The following is a 20278-nucleotide window of genomic DNA, read 5'->3' on the forward strand; positions in this document are numbered from 1 at the left end:
TTACAATGAAATATTTAAAGATAAATTGTACCATTTGTACCATTGTAGTAGTTTAACATTTAAATCTCAATTTTTTCAAAATAATTTGAAAAATATCAACTAATTTCTTAATTTGTTTCAGTTCAACTTTTTGAAGAAATAAAAAAACAAATTTACTATTTGTAAGGTTATTTTTTAAGGTATATCCAAATATAATAATTATTCAATATATAATCAACTAGGAAATCAATTAACATACTAATGATAATTACCTCTCAGAGTAATAATAATTGCCAGTGTGTGTAAATTGAGATCAATAAAATACCTTTATGTTACTCAAACACCATGTAGTGTACAATAAAGAAAATAACTTTCTCTAGCAGACAATACATACATAATGTGTCTTTATACAATTGGTCCTTCTCACGCAAGACACATTATGTACGTATTGTCTGCTGGAAAAGTTATTTTCTTTATTGTACATTAAATCATCCTGGCTTATTTTTAACTATGTAGTGTGATTAATCAATCACTTAGTGAAGTAACGAGAAAGAATAACAATACGGTTTCAGATTATCAATCAAAAAATACCTTTTGTCATTGTGTAGTGCAATTAATTAATTCAAATTTGCAATGAGAAATAATCTTAATACAGTAAAATATAGTAAAAATACCTGTGTAAATTGGAACTGCACAGTACCAAATTACTTTTTCCATTTTAACAGATCTCAATTTTGAACAGGTTTTAATATTTTTTTTCTTTATCTTTAAATTACAACAGATAAATGTCACACAGTTTCTTTCATTTTTATAGTCAAATCACTCTTATACACTCTTACATGAAAAAACTTGTTATTAGGTTTAATCCAAAGCAATTCTAACTAAAGATAAGAGTATTTGAATGCAAAAGTTGAGAACTATTCTGTTCTAAAAAGTTTTAGGTGTTTCCACAAACTTGTACCTCCTCCATCATGTCTCCACCTTGTTGTGATCTGTGTTGTTGTGTCTTGTAGAGTTTTCTCATCTGAGTGCCAAGATCACATCCAACTAAGAGAAGCACTTGCCAATGCCAAATTAGAAGGCATCAAAGATTTTTGGCAAGGAAAGTATCCAGACAATACAACAGATAATGCAAACAATTCACTTGGGACACCAGGCAACACCCCATTGTTTTCAGCCTTGTGTCAGCATTGAGGTTCTGTAGACATTGACTACATATTTCCTCTACATTAAAACCCATATATGGTTTTTTACTCTAAAAATGTGTGAGGTTCCTTCAACAGGACAGCTGGCTGCTTCTGAGTTTAGTAGTAGGGCCACTTGGTTAGCTCAAGGTTGGCAATTTCAAGACTTAGTAGCAAGCCCAATGCTGCTGCTCATTGTCAGTGGCTTTAGGGACTAACAGACCTGCTGCTATTGACTCTTAGAGTGTTCTATCATAACATGTGGTGCTCCCATTACATGTAAATCATTAAATAAATGTATACTTGCTTACTGGAGATTATAATTCAATAAAATTAAAAAAATAACTGATGATGGATGCTTAATGCATTTGAAAATGTTCTTAAAATATTAAAGAATTCTGCTAGACATTTGAATGGTTTTTTATTTTATGTAAATCATTATGTTAAGATTTATCCAAATCAATCTCTAGTACTGCAGAAACCACCATGTAATGATACATGGCATTGACATATCCTTGATACAAGAGCCCCAGGTCTTCAGGGATCAAGTTAGAAGCTTGTCCAACTTAGATCCAACTCTATTACCATTCATCTGATAAAAATCATTTTTATTAGTAAATAGATTCAAGTATTTCCCTAACTCAGATTTCTGGACGAAAAAAACCTAGTTGTATATGTAATGGCTAATGTTAATGGGTTTAAGAAGATTTTCTCCTCCTCTGCCTATCTTCCTTATGATTCTACTGAACCTCCCCCTTCTGATGAGATAAGATCTGTGATAGTTTTTTTACCACTTATCACCTTCCTCTCCTAATTGGTTGCAAGGGAAATGACACAAGTGTTTGGGAATGATAGCAATCCCAGAAGAGATCATCATCTGGACTTTTTGGTGGATACAAAATCGATAATCTTAAATCAAAGCAGCAAACCCACTTTCAGCCATATGGAAATTATAGACCTAACTCTAGCTTCCTTTGATTTAGACATCAGTGGATTCGTGTGTGTCTGATGAAGCTTCCTTATCTGATCACACACACACTACTTTCACCCTTAACTTGGCTTCTAGCCTAAAAAGGGTGAAATTTTGTAACCCAGAACGGAGTGATGGAGCACTTTTCAGAATGTATATCTTTCAAATCGGATTGCTTCTCTTGCTGATTTGGTCCCTTATTAGACATTGAGGTGACTATTGATGTTGTGCAACAGCACATTCTTCCTACACTATTAGTTGTATTAATCAAGAGAAGCTTACCCATCATTTAGTTCTTTGATGAAACAGGGAGTTGAGCTGTTTGAGGTCTTCAACTCTGAAGTTATTTAACTGAGGTTTATGCAAATGATATTGTTGTTTTGTATGGGAAATTCCCTAGTATTCTGTCACACCTCCTTCAAAGAAGGCCCGATTTGTGTTTAGAGCTGGTGCAAGGATAACAGCTTAAGCATCAGACCCGACAAAACTATTATTGTTCCCTTCATTTGTAGGAGAGATTTAAGGAATTTCTCTGAATCTCTTCTGCAATAAATGGGGATAGTTTTCTTCCTCATACCTTGGGATTTTACTTGTCCTAGGAGTTTGTTAAGAATTGACATGGTGTTAGACAAGGCCAAATATATCTTCTGATTATGTAGAGGTTAACTCCTGGTTTAAAGCAGAGCAAATTTTTTTGCCTAGCCTGCTCTCAGGCTGAACCAAAGATTTCCTATCTTTTGACAGGCATCGTGTTCACTTTTTGATCATAGTTATGACCAGTTTTAGTCACTTTCATAAACATCTGTGCACTTTTCTCTAACTAAAACTTTTCTCCTTCAGCCTCTTGTCACTTTTGTAGATCTGCTGAGGAAACTCTTCTGAATCTCATTTGTGAATGAGCAGCTCTCTGGGTTCCACTTTTTTGAGGCTGACGAAGTCCTGGTAATGCTATGAGAAACCATGGCACTATGTATCAATAAATAAGAGAAAGAGAGAGAGAGAGTGAGAGAGACCTGGTGAAGTCCCTCAGCTTTCTTCCAGAAGTCTGCTGTCTTCTTTTAAAGAGATCGGACTTCTGAAGTAACTTCTTGTGCAGTGCAAATGGATGTTTTAGGTCAAGGTGCATTTGGCCTACTGGCTAACATGAACTTGTCCTAGGTATCCAAATACTTCTTGGATGTAATCCTTATGAACTCATACAATAGCAAGCAATCCAAGTTCCAAAAACTAGCGTCTTGATCTATTGTCAAACATCCCAATTGCATTACATTATTACAAAGAATAGACACAAAGTTACCCTGTAATCTGGCTTCTCAAAGAATTTTAATACCCTACTTAATCAATTATTTCAATTTCTATAATTATCAATAAGTTAATCAACTTGTTTCAATTGTATTCAATACTAGTTATTTACTAACTACTCTGTACAAGACAAATTGGCAGCATGTGTTATCTTGTTCTGTTGGTTCCTCTTACAATATAATTGCATGTTTTTGCTTTTGGCTATTGTCACATAGATGCTGTTGAATGTTGGGCCAAAATGGATGGTAGCCTTTCTTCCATTTTCCTTTCTAGTTTGCATTCATTGTTGCTGTACTTTACTATGAGTTGGTCTATCATAACTTATTTCTTGGATATCATGCTGCTTCACTATCATTTTAACACATGCTAGCTCCTTATAGGTACTGATGATGTTTGTGCAGTATGTAAACACCCTTCTAACTAGCACTGTGAAGGCAGACGTTTATTCATATGAATGACAGGATGTGGCCACTATTGCAATGGGTGATGCTTTATTTGTGGTAAACTGCTGTCATTCTGCTCCCTTCTCATAGCATAACACAGTGCTCAGAACTAAAATTGCAGCACTAAGAGTGAACGGACAGATACAAATACAACTTTGCAAGGTACAACCATAATGTGTAAATGTGAAAACCCACAAAAAAATATGAGAAATATAACTGAGTTTTGATGAGTGTTTAATCAATAGAAAATAGGTTCACCTCAGGTGACTGTGCACTTGTGTAGACAATGACATACTATCAATGAAATGGTTGATAGCACTTTATGGAACAGTATTCCAAGGCATACTTAAGTAGTCCAGAGTTGTTCAAAGTGTTGTGAGGTAGAAAGCTGTTGCAGGTGACAACCCCTGATATCCTGCACATATGCATCAGACAATAAGTTAGGAGAGTAAAATAGGTTCAGAAGGATGTCCACACCTTATACTGTTCATAATGATTTCCAAGACATACCATCGTGCAACAAGTGTTCCCATCATGTATACCCTCTTATATCTAAATATACTATTGACAACCGTTAAACAAAACTTATAAAAACTAAGACAAAAATTTAAAAATACATTTTCTAATGTTAAATAAATATCTTAATAAAACAAACATAATTTACTAACATATATTTGTTACAAGTTTCAGCATATGCTATCTAGAATAAAAACAAAGTTTCAAGTTATATTTATATAAACTTTAAGTTAAGTCATTATTAATTCATATATTTCATTAAATAATAAGCTAGTCAGCCAAAATGATATTTATTCAGTGCATTTACTTCATGCTTGGAAATTATACAGTTGAACCTGTCTGTCGATAGAATCTCACAGGAACAAGGAAAAAACTTCAAGATAGGTTTCAACAGAGGTCCCGACACAGTAAGCAGTAATAGGTTTGATTGGAAGTATATACTGTACGTGCTATTTTATTTCATTAATATTATAGCAAGTACAGTACAATGCATACCTGTATTAGTACAGTATAAATAAACTATTTTTGACAAACCTTAATAGAAATACTTTATCAATAGTTTCTGATGCCTGACTTTCTTCAAGAAATAAGATGAGATGCAAGCAAAACTTATTGGAAATCAGAGAAAAGCGATGTTAATTGCAGCTACGTATTATATTGCAAGAGATGTCTCTCAATTACAATTCATGATATCAAAATATAGTCACTGAGCTTTGAATTTGTAAATGATACTTCAGTTCATAATTTGAGATTGAGGTTTTGAGAGAAAATTATTTGAGACAAATATGGAAACTACATTGAATTTAGGCTGAAAATGCAAAGAAAAAAATAAATTTTGAAATACAGAAGTTTTAGAGATAGCCAGGATCAACAGTATATGATATTGTAAAAATATTTTCTTTCTTTTATATATAAATATGAATATATTTATGTTACAAATTAATTTTTCACTACAAAAGACAAATAAACTTTCTGGTAAGAAAAATAAATTATATATTATAAAGCAGCATTGAAAATGTTAAATTGCAAGAACAGTATCAAATATTTAGATTTGAAATAAACATTTTTAACAATAATATATATGTTATGGACAGAGTGATTAATCGGGCATTATTCATAATGACAAAAGCGGGCACGCAGTCCGATAAATATTGATTAATTTATCAAATTGACTGGTCATTATGAACACTGCTATCACCTAGTCAGGCAAAGTGATGATAATAAGTTGAGGAGTGATCATCCAACATACGCTAGCCAATCAGCACTCTGAGTTGCGTGTGCATATCATGTTTAGTACCAAATTTTAAATTTGATTTAAAAAAAAAAAACTCCACTTATTTCACTTAGAAATATTTATTTTTTGTGAATTCTTTCAAAGTACTATTAACCGATATTCTTCCGATAACTTAGAAGTAACTTTCATTTTTGACTCTGACTTTTTGTATCATTGACAAATATGCTAATTTTGCAAAAATTTGACTGTTCTCACCTTTTTCTGCTATTAACTCGTTTATTCGGTTGTTGAGGCGATTATTCATATCACTTAATGATTCCTCCATGATCGTTACTTTTGTCAAAGAAGAAAGATTACCGTATTTTACGGACTAAAAGACGCATTTTTTTTCTTCGAAAAATTGCCTCCAAAATTCAGGTGCGTCTTATAGTCCGTAGCATCTTATATGTATTTTATATGTATTTAAAAAAAAAAAAAAAAATGCTTAAAAATTAAAGTGCGTCTTATAGTCTATAGCAGGGGTCCCCAACCTTTTTGTAACTAAGAGCACATTCTAGAATACCGGCCGGATGGCGGGCACCATTTATTTTTTCAAGGTGAATTTATATTTGGACGTAGTTAATAATACATACACATAATGTACAGAAAACATTTAATTCCAAAAATGTAATAAAACATACACAAGACTATTAACAATAATTTTTACAAAACAAGTAATTACTAAACAATGCATACAAAATCTACAAAGTATAAAAATTCTTTATAAAAAATATAAATCTGAAAGTAAATGTGATTTTTAGCATTGCATTTCATTGGCCATTGCTTCGTAATTAGGAGAGTATGATGATATTCCTGCTAGTAAGCAATCGTCAAGGTGTTCATCTGTAAGTCATGATCTGTACTTTGATTTTATGATATTCAGAACGGACCGGTTTATTTCATTTCAGGTATGGGAAATTTGGTTGGTGAAGATTTGGCGGAGGGGAAAAAGAGATCAGTCGCATTTCGCTTTGTGCTTTTATCTGTGTTGGACGCCATTTCTACTTTTGAGTGGTTAATCATTAAAAACGGAAAAACTTTTACATAGCAATTTATTGAAAACTGAAATATTTTTATTTCTATCGTGGTCGCACAGCGGCGGGCACACGTAAAACGATCGGCGGGCGCTATGGTGCCCGCGGGCATAGGGTTGGGGACCCCTGGTCTATAGCGTCTTATAGTCCGTAAAATACAGTAACTACTGGTCACATAAATTTAAAATTCAGTACTAAATGCAATAAGCATGCGCAACTCAGATGTAAGTTCTGATTGGCTAGCGTATGTCAGATGTTCACTCCTCAATGTATTATCATCATTTTGCCCGACTAGGTGATAGCAGTATTCATAAGGATCGGTCAATTTGATAAATTATTGAAATTTATTACAATGCCTGATTTTGTTGGTCATTATTCATAATGCTCATATTAATCACTTTGTCCATAACACAAATACTCATCTGCTTTATATGAAAATAAACACAGATTTTTCATTTCTGTTTAATAATTTATTCATTTCAATAAGTAAGAAAGAATAAATTTTTAAAAAACTAAATATGTTGACATTATCAATTCCAAGTCTTTCCAACATTTTCCTATTGCTAGAAAAATAAAATTTCTGATACAATTTATCAACTACTAATTAAAAAAATATTGATAATAATTCATACAAAATCTATATTACGATAAGAATGCGTAAAAAATTGCATTCATTCCGTAATTTTTATGCATTTTGGAATTACATAATGCAATTTTTATACATAAAACAAAAAGAACAAAACTTTACTTCAAAATAAAAAAATATTCCTAAATTCTCCTAAATTTAATACAGGTATTCCTCACTTTACGACCGAGTTCCGTTCCGACGACTACGTCGTTAAGAGAATTGGTCGATAAGAGAGGAGCTTGCGCCAGGAATATAAGATCATTGTAAAATTATACAAATTATGCAACAAACTTCAAATTTATTCATAAAAAGACTATTATAGTATGCTATTAGCCTATTATAATACGCTTAGTGTGCATTCCACCATTCGCCACTGACCGACACTCAAGCTGAGAAAGGGGATTTCCCGAACTGCAGTTCGAAACTCGATTGGTCGTAAGTGCGAGTCGTAAAGTGAGGAGTACCTGTAATTATCTTGAATGTTTTAACAGTAAGCAAATATTACATTAGCAAAATATGTAGTAATAAAAAATACTACTATCGAAATGGTATTTTTACCAAGCAAAATCAACTTACCTCAACCTCCTGGCCTTCAACCATATTCTCGGGTTTTTCACCATCTTTTGTGGGTGGTGGCGGTAACCTTACACGTCGGAAAGGAAACTTACTTTCTGGTTGCCAACTGTTAAGATTAAAAATTTTTTAATAAATCTTGATAAACATATTCACAATAAGGAAATATTAACATTTTATTGTTTTCATATCAAATAAGAAAGATTTCTATTATAAACAAGATGTTTTAAGGTAAACAAATCAGACATTTTCTTACATAAATTTTGGCCTAGAAATTCTTGAAAACATTATTTTCCGAAAACTTAATTTTTACTGCTATGATGAGAACAGAAATTAACATAATAGTGGCAATGACAGTTTATAACTTTTAAACATTGAATAAATTAGTTTATCAATTCTTGATTTACTCAATGTTTGATACTTGCCATGAAGATAACTTAGTGTTTGTTCGGGAAGAATCTGATATATTAAGTACTGGCTGAATTTATACATATTTACCTGTTTCAATAATATGTCATTAAACAGATGTGAGAAATAGTCTATGTTTTATTTAGTAATAAACAAAAGCAAATTTCTTTGGAATTAACTGCAAAATGGATATGTTTATTAATTTGTAAAGCAATTTTCCAAGCACATACTAAATGATATATGCATGATAAATATTAAGCAGAAATAATACATTTTATTTTTAGACCTTTCATTCATTACAAAATGATTTTCATGATTTTATAGAACATTATGGAGAATAACCTTTTGGCTAAGAAAAAGCAGTTTTCTTCATCATATTCTAAGTCTATCTTCAATAATAATTAGCGTTACTATAAAATAACACCAAACATTTGACAAATTAAATTGCAATATCTTACGTATTTAAAACATTACAGTGGTAAATACTTCACTATTCCTATTAGCAGAAAATCAACATTATGTCTTTGTTGGATAAAAATAAGTTATTTTGCTTATTATTACACGATATTACAAAGTTATTTAATTTACAAGTATAATTATTATTTAATAAATTTATTAAAGTTTTTATAACTTCAATCTTCATTTCTATTTTTTTTTTTAATTATAATTATCATATTTTTTATCTAAATGTTTGTCTTGTACAATTTATTTTTTTAATCTTTTAATGATAAAAATAATAATCGATATAAGCAAACAAAGTTTTAAATATAACTTTTGTACATATTCCATTTTATTTTATCATAATTTATTGTTGAAATATTTTTATGGTTTTTAATGTGCGTATAATTGTTAAAATGGGGGGTGGAAATCAATTGTTCATGCACATTTCCTTAATTGTACAATAAATAAATAAAATTTACTATTGTTAGACAGTAACTTATTTTAGTACATTTATAATTATATTCGTGATTAAGAAGCAATTCATAATTTTGCAACAAGAGTTTTTTAAATTAATTACATCTAAAAAACATTGCCTAGTATTTCAAGGTGCAATAAGCAATAATAGCAGCTTTCACAACATCATATTTGTAATAAAATCAATCAATAGCAAGAAGAGCAGCACACATTTCTTTCTGTTATTGATTCTGTTACAAAAACAATCAATACTTGGGAGGAAAATATAAGATTTGCAAATTCAATATGATTTTGAATGCAACTGCTTGTTTTCCACCAAATATAATGCAATTTTTAGGGAAAAAGTATTCAAATTACTTAATTTGGTCACAGACACCAATCACATTATATTGCTGCAATTAGAAATGTCTTAGAATAGAAAATGCTATTTTAAGGAATCATTTTCAAAAATAAGTTTGCACTTACTAATGCTTTGTCTTTAAAAATAATTACACAATTTAATGATCACTTCGTACTGATTTTAGTTCCTTATTTGACATTTTTAGGTACATTTTTCATGCAGCTTTTTGCAGATATTTCTTATTTTTTAAAAAATAAGAAATATGAATTTTTAGTTCACGGTATATCTGTGCTGACTGTGCAGCTTTATAGCAAAAGTCCTATCAATATTTGAAGAAAGTCAGTATTCGTTTCTGGTCCACTACCTCCTGATTAAATATATTCACTTTCATTAGGAAAATAGTAGACAAATATTTCATATTCTGTTACTCACATTTAACATTGAAATTTTTTTCTGACCATTTTTAAAGAGATTTGCAGGAATGCTGCTGTTGATTTTACAACAATTGTAAACCAAATTTTACCAAGTTTTATAATCCACGAAGATTTTGGATGTTTTTTAATCAAAAATAAAATTTGAAGCACACCCGATGTTTATAAAATTACCAAAATAGATTACAATAGTGAACATCTTTTTCTTAATATTCATCACATAAAAGATTGTCCCAAAAGAGTATTAAAATTGTTGATATATCTTTGCTTTATTAAAATTGCTAATTTAGCTAATTGCTAATGAACTAATAACAAATATTAGTTCAAAACTTCATCCAGGATTCAAAATTTTAAAATTAAAACTGAACTCTGATCAATTATATATAAATAGTAAGACACATGTTAATTACTATACACAAGGGCTGATCATTAAATTTGTGGAATCATTTCCAATGTTTTCCCTGAATGAATTTCTGGAAAAAATGTTGGTTGCGCACTCTCTCTGAGATCTTGTTTCATTTGTGTATTCTTTGAGGCATAAAATGTGCAAATACATATTTTATGCCCCGAAAGAATAATTGTGAATAAGGAAAATGTGCACTGAGATTTTTGGAATAAAATTTCACTATAATGTTTGCAAACAAATCCGGAACTTCTTGTGTAATGGTTTCCCTTTATCACTACAATCCCCAATATTATCCAGTTAGCATTACAATTGGAGCTGAGATCTTGCCACATTTCCATATTCGTCAGATATTTGCGACACATTCCAATATTTGTCAGCCCATGTGATTTCTTCCTGTATCTGTAAGTGAATAAAGCAACTTTTTTGCATCTGATGAGGAGTACAGAGAGCCACAGTAACAGCTCTGACATCTGTTAAAAAATGGATGACTGCAGAAATATATTTCATTGGTATTCATTAAGCTTAAATCAGATTGATAATGCAAGAATGTGTGTATAAAGAGAAATTGTAGAAGTACTTAATAGCCCTTTTAAAAAATTTGATCTATTTAACTAGATTTTAAATCCTGATATGCAAAAGCATAACATATTCCAAAAACTGAAAACAACAGATGACAAAATACTTACCTTGACAATACAAAATTCCAACAATAAAATAAATTTAGTTCATCTTAGATATATTTATGATACTTTTGTTATTCCAACACAATTTAACAGCTTTTTTTACTTTTTACTTTACAGCTTTACTAAACAGTTTTACTTTAGCTTTTTTCAAACAGCTAATTTTACTTAGATTTCTAAGTAAAAATTAATTTTTCAAACAAAACAATAGTCAAGGAATGCAACAGACACTTAGCAACAACAAATGCTATTTTGAGTAGCATTTAATGTAATTATTTTACCACAGGTTAGTTGATAAATTTTTTATTAAATAAATTCTTTAAACAAAATATATGTTTAGTATTTAATAGTGTAGTGTCAAATATTCAGCATTATTTGGTATTCATATGTATCTCACTGTAAAGAACAAAAACATTAATTATAAATAAAATAAGAAATAGTAATCAATCATTTTATTAACCAATATCCATTGATTTGCATAGTGTAACAAGTTAAGTATTGGAAAGTTATCCTACTTGCTAGATTAGAAATGAGCAATAATTTATTGTGACAACGTCGCAATGCCGGGCTGCAATTTTTAATTTATTTAATTTAAACTATATACACTTTACTTCAAATCAGTAGTGGTTTGCCCTTGAACGTCATACTTTTCCTTTAACAATATATGTGCCAGTCATCTATTAACTGCTTTCGGGGGAAAAATTTTGAATTAAAATGACGTGACTTCCAGTTTGCATCGGAAGTTCATATATAGTTAATCGGGGTCTTCTGCCCTAAGGTTTCCATATCTGGTCTCGGATTTCATCTATTTAACTCCATTCTCGAGATTAAGGAAAAACAGATGAACAAACGGACAGTTGACAGTGTGAATTTATAGGTCTACAATTTTTTCAAATTGCAGCCCAATTATAATGTTACTCTGAAGTTCACTACATTTCCTTATCAGCTTTTAATATGCATTTACAGGTGGTTAAACTAATAAACTCAGCATCGTTATAATTCACAGAAAACAAACTTTGAACTTAAAAATTTTCATACATAAAGTCAAAGATTGTTGTCAGACAATGGAATGTAAAATAATGTAGAAATTGACATGCAACTAATTTTTAGTGTAAACTGGAAACATACATAAATATAACAATAAAATTAGGTATGAATTATAGCTTATGCTTCTGTTCTTTTTTTTTTACCTATAATGATGTTTGAACCTATTACATATTGAGATAAAAATACAAAGTCAAAATTCCACTGTATAGTGATACAGTAGCAATCATTGAAATTGCACCACCCATAAAATTAAATAAAATTGTGCTTATTTTTAAATTAGAATATCATTTTGCCTTGACCTATAAAAAACTGTAAAGACTATCATCCATGACATCATAAACATGAGAACACTTTTCAGTGGCTGGCAAGGTCTACTGTAGCAATACGACCATCTATCATTGGTATAAAAAGAAGCCCACGCAATGGCAATGCACTTCTATAATAAAAATGGGAAGTTTGATATTTAACACTGTGTAAAAGTTTATAATTGTTGCTTTGATACTGGTTTATCCTTTCATGAAACAATGTAGAGAGAACATCAATCAATTGTGAATTTGTTACAAAGGAGAAACGAATATGACAACACTGAAAGAAAATTTAGATCAGGAAGAAAATTTGTGAGTACAGCATGCTAGAATAGAATGGTGAGAGAACATCCACAAAAGCAAATGCACTATGCATGATCATCTGTGCAATGTGGATTTAAAAGTCTACTATCCACAAAAGAAGCACTATTACTGACTGACAAATAAAATGTACAGACAGTGGCTTACCTAGGCTTAAAAGCTTGTGAACAAATATATCGACATATAGAATTATTGTTTTATTTTTTTAAATAAATCTAAATTTAACCTTTAAGGACCCAACAGAAAACCTTATTTTACTAGGTGTAGAAAAGGCAAGGCTCATATCAGGGAATGCTTGATGCACAGAGTAGTTTCTAAGGAATTAAATGGTGTTGAGATGATTATCCAGTAAAGAAGTCAGCAGACTACAATTCCTAAAAGTCTGTGAATACAGAGTGAATGCTACAATAACATTTTACCTGCCAAGCTAATTCTAACAATCAAGGAACAATTTAATGACATGAAATCCTGCATCTCCTAGAATGACTCTGGCATGTCACTGTGCCAAGATGGCAAGTGAAGTTTAATGTCTCTCTTTTTGATTTGTTGGTATTATTGTGTTTTAAAGTGATCCAAAAATTATTTAGGTAAAAATTCCTACAAATGGTCCAGACCATATGCCTAAACTGGTCAGATAACAGTTCTGCTCTCAACACTATTGATAACAGCTGGCAAATTATGAATACAAAGATCACAAAAGGAGTCTGAAAGTAACTCTTCTAATATTTCCCAGCAACTGCAGAAGTGTATTAGAAGAGTTGAGCTTGAGGTGGTCCTATGAAATATCAGAATCCCATTTACTGAGAAATAATATTCATTTATTATTTGCTAATCTACTTAAGCCTTTTTTTTCCCCTAAGGGCTCTTTTTCATGTGTGTGTTTGCCCAAGGACAAAAACCCAGGAATTGGATGTCACCTGGATGAGTACTAGTGCATTGTAAGGCATGAGACTTTTCACATGTCATGGACATGATATCTCCATAATCTGCCCGGATCTCTCTGCTACCGGTTCATGGACCTGGCACAGACATTTGCCCAAGTTGCAACCTAGCAGAGTACTGGAGCAAAAGCATGTCTTTACATAATCCAATTAACTTCTGCACATGCTCCATGATACCAACACCATTGTTGAAAAGTTATAATTATTTTTCATATAGATAATGTTTAGAGAATAAAAATTCTCATTTAAAACATTATTCTTAATTCTGTCTTCACTATATAAAAAAAAAATCTATAAATGAAGTTCTTCATTCATATTTTATCAAATTTATTTGTATTTAGTCTTCAATTTGTAATATTTTAAAATTATTTTATCCTTCCTTAAAAAACTCATTAAACTTTAAGGATATAATATAAATTAAAACAGCAATATGAACTCATACAATAACCTTTTCCTAAATCAGCAAGCATATATATATATATATACATACATACATACATACATACATGCAGACATAAAAGCATATTTTTTTAAAAACATCAAACTTTTCATATTAAAATTTCTTTAAATAAAAAAATTAAATGTAAAATGCTTTATTAAACCAAAAGTGTCACCATTTTTTCATGTTATCATTTGGATGCCTAATGATAAATAATACAAACAAAATACTTACTGAAAAGCTCTGAGTTCCTCAAAACGTACATAGAAAGTTCCAAGAAGCAATCTTTTTTCCATAAAAGGGTGAACCCACATTTTGTCTATTGCATTTATTTTTGTGTCACACTAAACAAAGGTCACCAATTTTCCTCTGCATGTCATACATTGCACTGAACTCAAGAGATTACTGGAAAAGGAGTCTGCAGAGATACCCAGACACTTTCTGGATGTCTGAAAACTATACTGCCCATCCAGACAAACACCTGGATTCATGTGAAAGAAGTCTGACTGAACAGCAAGTTCTTGCAACAGTGTTTGCTAACAGAATTAGTGAGGCTGTAGTGTAAAACAACATTTAAGTTCAACATAACATTCTATGTAATAAATTGAATTTCACTAGTTTATTCTTCTTGATTTCTTCTCTATACTACATGTTATTACAAACTGCATAGATCTGTTGAATGCTTTTTGTATATATCATATATAGTCTGAAAAGTTGTAATTTGAAGTTTAATAATTTGTTTGTATGATGGAAATTTCCATAACCACCACTGTATTACATAAACTTCAGAAATTTTATTTCAGAATTTTGTGTAAATTCCAAATGAAATTCGGTATATATTTATATTCATAATATTTATAATTAATGTGAGTGAGTCATTTAAAAAAGCTGATACAGCCAATTCTGTTTTTTACATGGACTTTTTTAAATGCAATTTTGATTTAACATGGTCTAGAAAAAATTCCTTTCTACACAATTTGTTTTGACCTAACCTACTTAAATAACATTTGTCTTTTAAAAATCTTCATTTGATTTTAAATTTAAGAAAAGTATTCAACTTCCTATTCTAGAAAACTATTCTTTAAAAAAATTTTTTAAATTTGAATTTAAGACTGCTATACACACAAGTAAATTTAAAGATCTGAATGTTTTTTTATGACTTGATTTAAACATGTATAGCAACAATCAGTCTGAAAAACTGTAATTTGAAGTTTGACAATTTGTTCGTATGATTGCACTTCTGAATTTCTTTCAATATGTAACAGTTTTTGTATGCCATTTGGTATTAAAGCCAGAGTAATTTTGGAATTTAACTGGAAAAGTCAAAAAACAAAAACTTGTGCTAAAACAAACTTTGCTCAAATATAAATTTATTAAATTTTGATGATAAGTAAGTTAATAAATCAGAAAAAAGACAATTGTAATTAAAATTGAAATATTTTGTTTAAACATCCTATTACATTAATTAGTTTACTGTATTATTTTTACTGATTTTTAAGGTCTGGAGTTGATTATCCATTTTTCCACACAGTATTTTTTTACATAAATTTTTGGGAACATATTTATGACGTGAAAACAGAATTAAGTGTACTATTATTTTAAAAATATTTAGTACTGAAATCTTGCTATGTAAAGACTAGAATATAAAAACCATAACTCTCTAAAAAATAAATTAAATATGTAGAGTCAATCCCCAACTTACAACCAACCATATTTCTGACAATATTATTGATCATAAAAAAAAGTGTTATTAATATTTAGAAGTTATTTTTGAGTCAGACTCCAACCAAATGCCAAATTCTATCAGGCTAAATATGGCTAAATACTAAATAAATTATGCAACCAATTTGGTACTAGAGGGAAGCGTTAGGCACCATCTCTTATTAAATTTAATAATTATAATATTTAATTAATTAATTTAAATAATTTAGAATCACTGGAAGAAAAATCGGCCCGGAGCGGGGTTCGTTAGTATTTAGCCATATCTAGCCCAAAAGAATTTGGCATTTGGTTGGAGTCTAGCTTATAGTATATCGGGTCTAGCGATGTTATTTATATATTTTTGAGTCTAAGCCAGGCCTGGCCAACATGCGGCCCGTCACGTTAAATTGTGTGGCCCGCTAAGCGATATTATATATCTATTAAAACTTTTGTTTCCCGTTATGTGTATACCAAAACAATTAAATAAATGAAAATTTGCTTGTCGTGCACAAGTGCAAGTACGAACTCTTAGTATAACAATAAAATCTTATTCATTTTGTATTTCTTTTACTTTTTTAAAAGCCCACCATAATGTTATGTGACCCACCATAATGTTATGTGCGATCAAAGTGTCAAAGTGACCCGTGAAACAATTTAGGTTGGCCAGGCCTGGTCTAAGCAATTAGTGCTAATGACACAGTATAACAGCTAAATGTCAAATTTAATGTTGTAATAGAAAAGAAAACTTTTTATGACAACTGCTTAATTAACTGTAAGTTGAATTTGTTTCATTAACAAATTAAAAAAATAAAATAAAACTAACTTTCTGCAGAACTGTTCATTACTAGAGGTAGGCATTAGACACCACTTCTTGCTAAACTTAATAATTATAATTAATATTTTAATAATTAATTAAAAGGTTCTGGAAGAAAATAATTGGCCCAAGGCAGGACTCGAACCTATAACTCCTGCATCTGTTCAGTCCAGATCATCAATATAATTGCAATTTTATAAAGCTAAAATGAATTAATAATAATAGTAAGATCATTCCATAATAATCCTTCGATATAATTTTTTCATACTTTTTAATATACTTGACTACTTGCACATGTAACTCTCTACTAATAAAATACCATAATTAATTGAAATATTAAATGTTGATTTGAAGAGCAACACTATATTGTATTATGATATGAGAGTAGCTAATTACAATATATGCATATGTATGATATTATATAGGCTTATGCATGACCGTAAAAGTCATACTCTATTTTTATGTCAATCTGATTAACAACAGAGATCTCAGAACTGAACTGTCACAAGTCAGGGATTACCTGTATTTTTTTTATTAATGTAATAAATACATTACTTATGTTTTGAATCAATTTTAATAAAAATTATATAATTAAAATATTTATATACATTATAAGAATTTATTACATTGAAATTTAGATATAATTTATTAGTAAGTACTCTAAACAATATTACTTACTCATTTTCAAAGGCTACACTGACTTCATCCTCATGAACATCAGTAACAAAAGCCTGAAAAATTTAAAAAGGAACATAAGTTTAAATTTCATATAGAAAATTACAAGTTAAGAACTATAGTTGGTTTAGCAAAAGTTGAAAGGCATGTGACGAATGATAACCAATAGTGGGAATGCGAGATCATGTCACATCTAATTCATCAATCTAGCTTGGTATTGCAATATGTATTTTTCCAGTAAACTGCAACCTTGTTCCAAACTAAATTCATACTATAAATTCAAATGTTATCTATTCATGACTTTGTATGAATTACAAAGACAGGTTAAATACACCAACAGGTTCTTTTACAGATTATACAATTATTTGTATTAGAAAACAAATACACGTTTATTTTAAGGGTACATCGTATGTGCCAGCGTCCAGCAACCATGGGCATGAATGTGCTTCCAAGCAAAGCAGACAAACTAGTTCAAGCAAATGTGCATGTCTGAAGTAACTGCGTTTAGCGTGCAATAACCACCAGATGACACTTCTACGTGCACATGCAGGAAGCAGCTACCAAGCAAGTTTTATCACCACTTCCACTGTTCGTGCTTCCAAAGAAAATGGTTGATTTTGTAGATTAATGAAAACAGAATGTCAAATTGTTTATATATGTTGTATATACTTTAATTAATAATTTTTTACATAACTTAATAATTTCTGATTTTGTAAATGCAACATTTTAAAAATAAAACTTTTTTTAAAACTTATTCTATGAAGATTCTTTATATTTGTTGTGTATTGTATCTAGTTAGTGATAGCGTTTACCTTTCAAATTTATTGTTTTAATGCTTGTCATATTTTCCATAGCAAGTATTTGATGAAGTCTTGTTGCCACCATTTTGTAAACAACATGTGTTCACTGTAGACAGAGGTCACTCGTGAATTGAAAGTGCATACAAAGATTCTTTCCACTCACAGTTGCTGGATGCTGCCACATAGGACATACCCTAGGTCTGACTACAAGTCACTAACAACATTCCTTTCTGGAGGGGGAAGTCTCAAAAAACATTCTTTACAAAAATGTTCTCAAATCTCCTTCAAGTCTATTCAAATCCTTGTTGAATGCCATCAGAAGATAGTGTTCCAGAAATGAACTTGAGTTTTTCACAGTACATTTAAAAAATTGTAATAATTCTTTTTTTTAAATAAAAAATAGGATTCTATGGAATCCTAGCAACATTTGTGACAACATACCGTATTTTACGGACTATAAGACGCACCTTAATTTTTAAGCAATTTTTTAAAAAAATACCCATAAGATGCTACAGACTATAAGACACCTGAATTTTGGAGGCAATTTTTCGAAGAAAAAAGTGCTTCTTATAGTCCATAAAATACGGTAAATATAAATGACCATGTTTTAAGACATCAGCAAATACCTTATTTGAAAGTAATATCACGTTCATCTTTCATCAAAACAAGTATATACATTTCACAAATTTAAAATTCAATTCATCTAGATACCTTATTAAAATATTTTAATATATAATAATATTACAGTAACAATTAAAAAAAAAATCAAGAAAAACTTGTTTTTTTAAATACCAATATTACTAACAAATTACGTAATAATTTTAAAATCTGTTTAATAAGTTAAATTTTAAAAAATTATACAGTAGAGCGTCGTTTATCCAAAAGCCAGTCAACTGAAATGTCAGTTAACCTAATGCTTTCCAGTCGGACTTTGTCATGCCGAATCGAACATTTCTGATACTAGATTAACTTCTATAGTATAATTTTTTTGTTTTTATATTTTTCAATATATTTATTTTGTTTGTACAAAATAAAGAATCATTTTTAAGGATACAATAGCCTCGATTATTATTATAAAAATTTTCGTTAGGCTTAAAATCGATGAAAATTCAACACAAAACGACACGCAACGGAAAAAAATTTCAACATGGGATAGGTTAATATGTTTTTTCGTACATAATCGGTTATCCAAAAAAAATCAGTTATCCAAACAACCCCAGTCCCCAATTGATTCGGATAAACGACGCTCTACTGTATATTTAAAAAAGGAGGAATAAATACATACGCAAACCCTATTAATACAAAGTTGGAGACTCAAAATTTTCCCTTTGTGTTAACAAAATTTGGGTTAAGCAAACGTTACAAAAAAAATAATGGTTACAGTGAGCCATAGCAATGTTTTTGGCACCCTTGACAATGCATTAGTTTTTTAGTCCATAATGCATAAATGTTTGCACTTTCCCACCACAAATCAGCTTGTTTTCTACAAATTGTTTCGTGCAAATGATGCAAAATGTTCAATTAATATTCTTTGCTGACAGTTTGGCCAGTTGGAAGGAATTCATTATGCACAACTCCACCAGTTAAAAAAAAACAGTCAACACAACCTTGATTTCTGACTGACTTTGACATGGTCTTTTCAGTCTTGTTTCATCTTTCAAGTGCCATCCACTTGGTTGCAGAGCTGCTTTGGTGTCAAAAGTGTAGATCCCTGTTTCATCATCCACAATAATGCATTTTAAGAACAATTCACCTTGACAAAGGAAAGCATTTCCTCAGCCACTTGAGAGAAGCGATATGCTGCAAGCCCAAACAATCTTTTAAAACTGCTTGGCAAGATCAAAATGATACTAGAACATGTTCAAAAATGTCCCTAATTGTTAAGTGACGATTATTGAGCACCAAATCTCTGACTCTAGTGACATGTTGTTCATCAGTTGAAGTGGATGGTCTACCAGAACATGATTCATCTTTGATGCATTCTCTGCCTACCTTGAACATCTTGTACCACTCAAAAATTCTTGTTTTTGATAGACTATTGCCACCGAAGGCTTTTTGTAACATTTTCAATATATTTTTGTAGCAGTAATTCTACTGCAAAAACAAGATTTAATAATTGTTCTTTGCTCAATTACGCTTGATATTTTGAAAAA

At 30.4% G+C, this 20278-nt stretch overlaps 1 protein-coding gene across 1 annotated transcript in view; it reads right to left on the minus strand.

The window, feature by feature from the left end:
* Positions 1 to 20278, minus strand: part of Fmr1 (synaptic functional regulator FMR1) — a 104912-nt gene that overhangs the window by 65394 nt on the left and 19240 nt on the right. The window contains exons 2-3 of the mRNA XM_067262547.1: positions 17329 to 17381; positions 7906 to 8011 (exon numbers count right to left, since the gene is read on the minus strand). Coding sequence (XP_067118648.1) covers positions 7906 to 8011; positions 17329 to 17381 — 159 coding nt within the window. The remainder of the gene's footprint in view (positions 1 to 7905; positions 8012 to 17328; positions 17382 to 20278) is intronic.

This window comes from Centruroides vittatus, unplaced genomic scaffold (assembly GCF_030686945.1).
Source record: "Centruroides vittatus isolate TY-2023 unplaced genomic scaffold, ASM3068694v2 contig_1033, whole genome shotgun sequence".
Lineage (NCBI taxonomy): Eukaryota > Metazoa > Arthropoda > Arachnida > Scorpiones > Buthidae > Centruroides > Centruroides vittatus.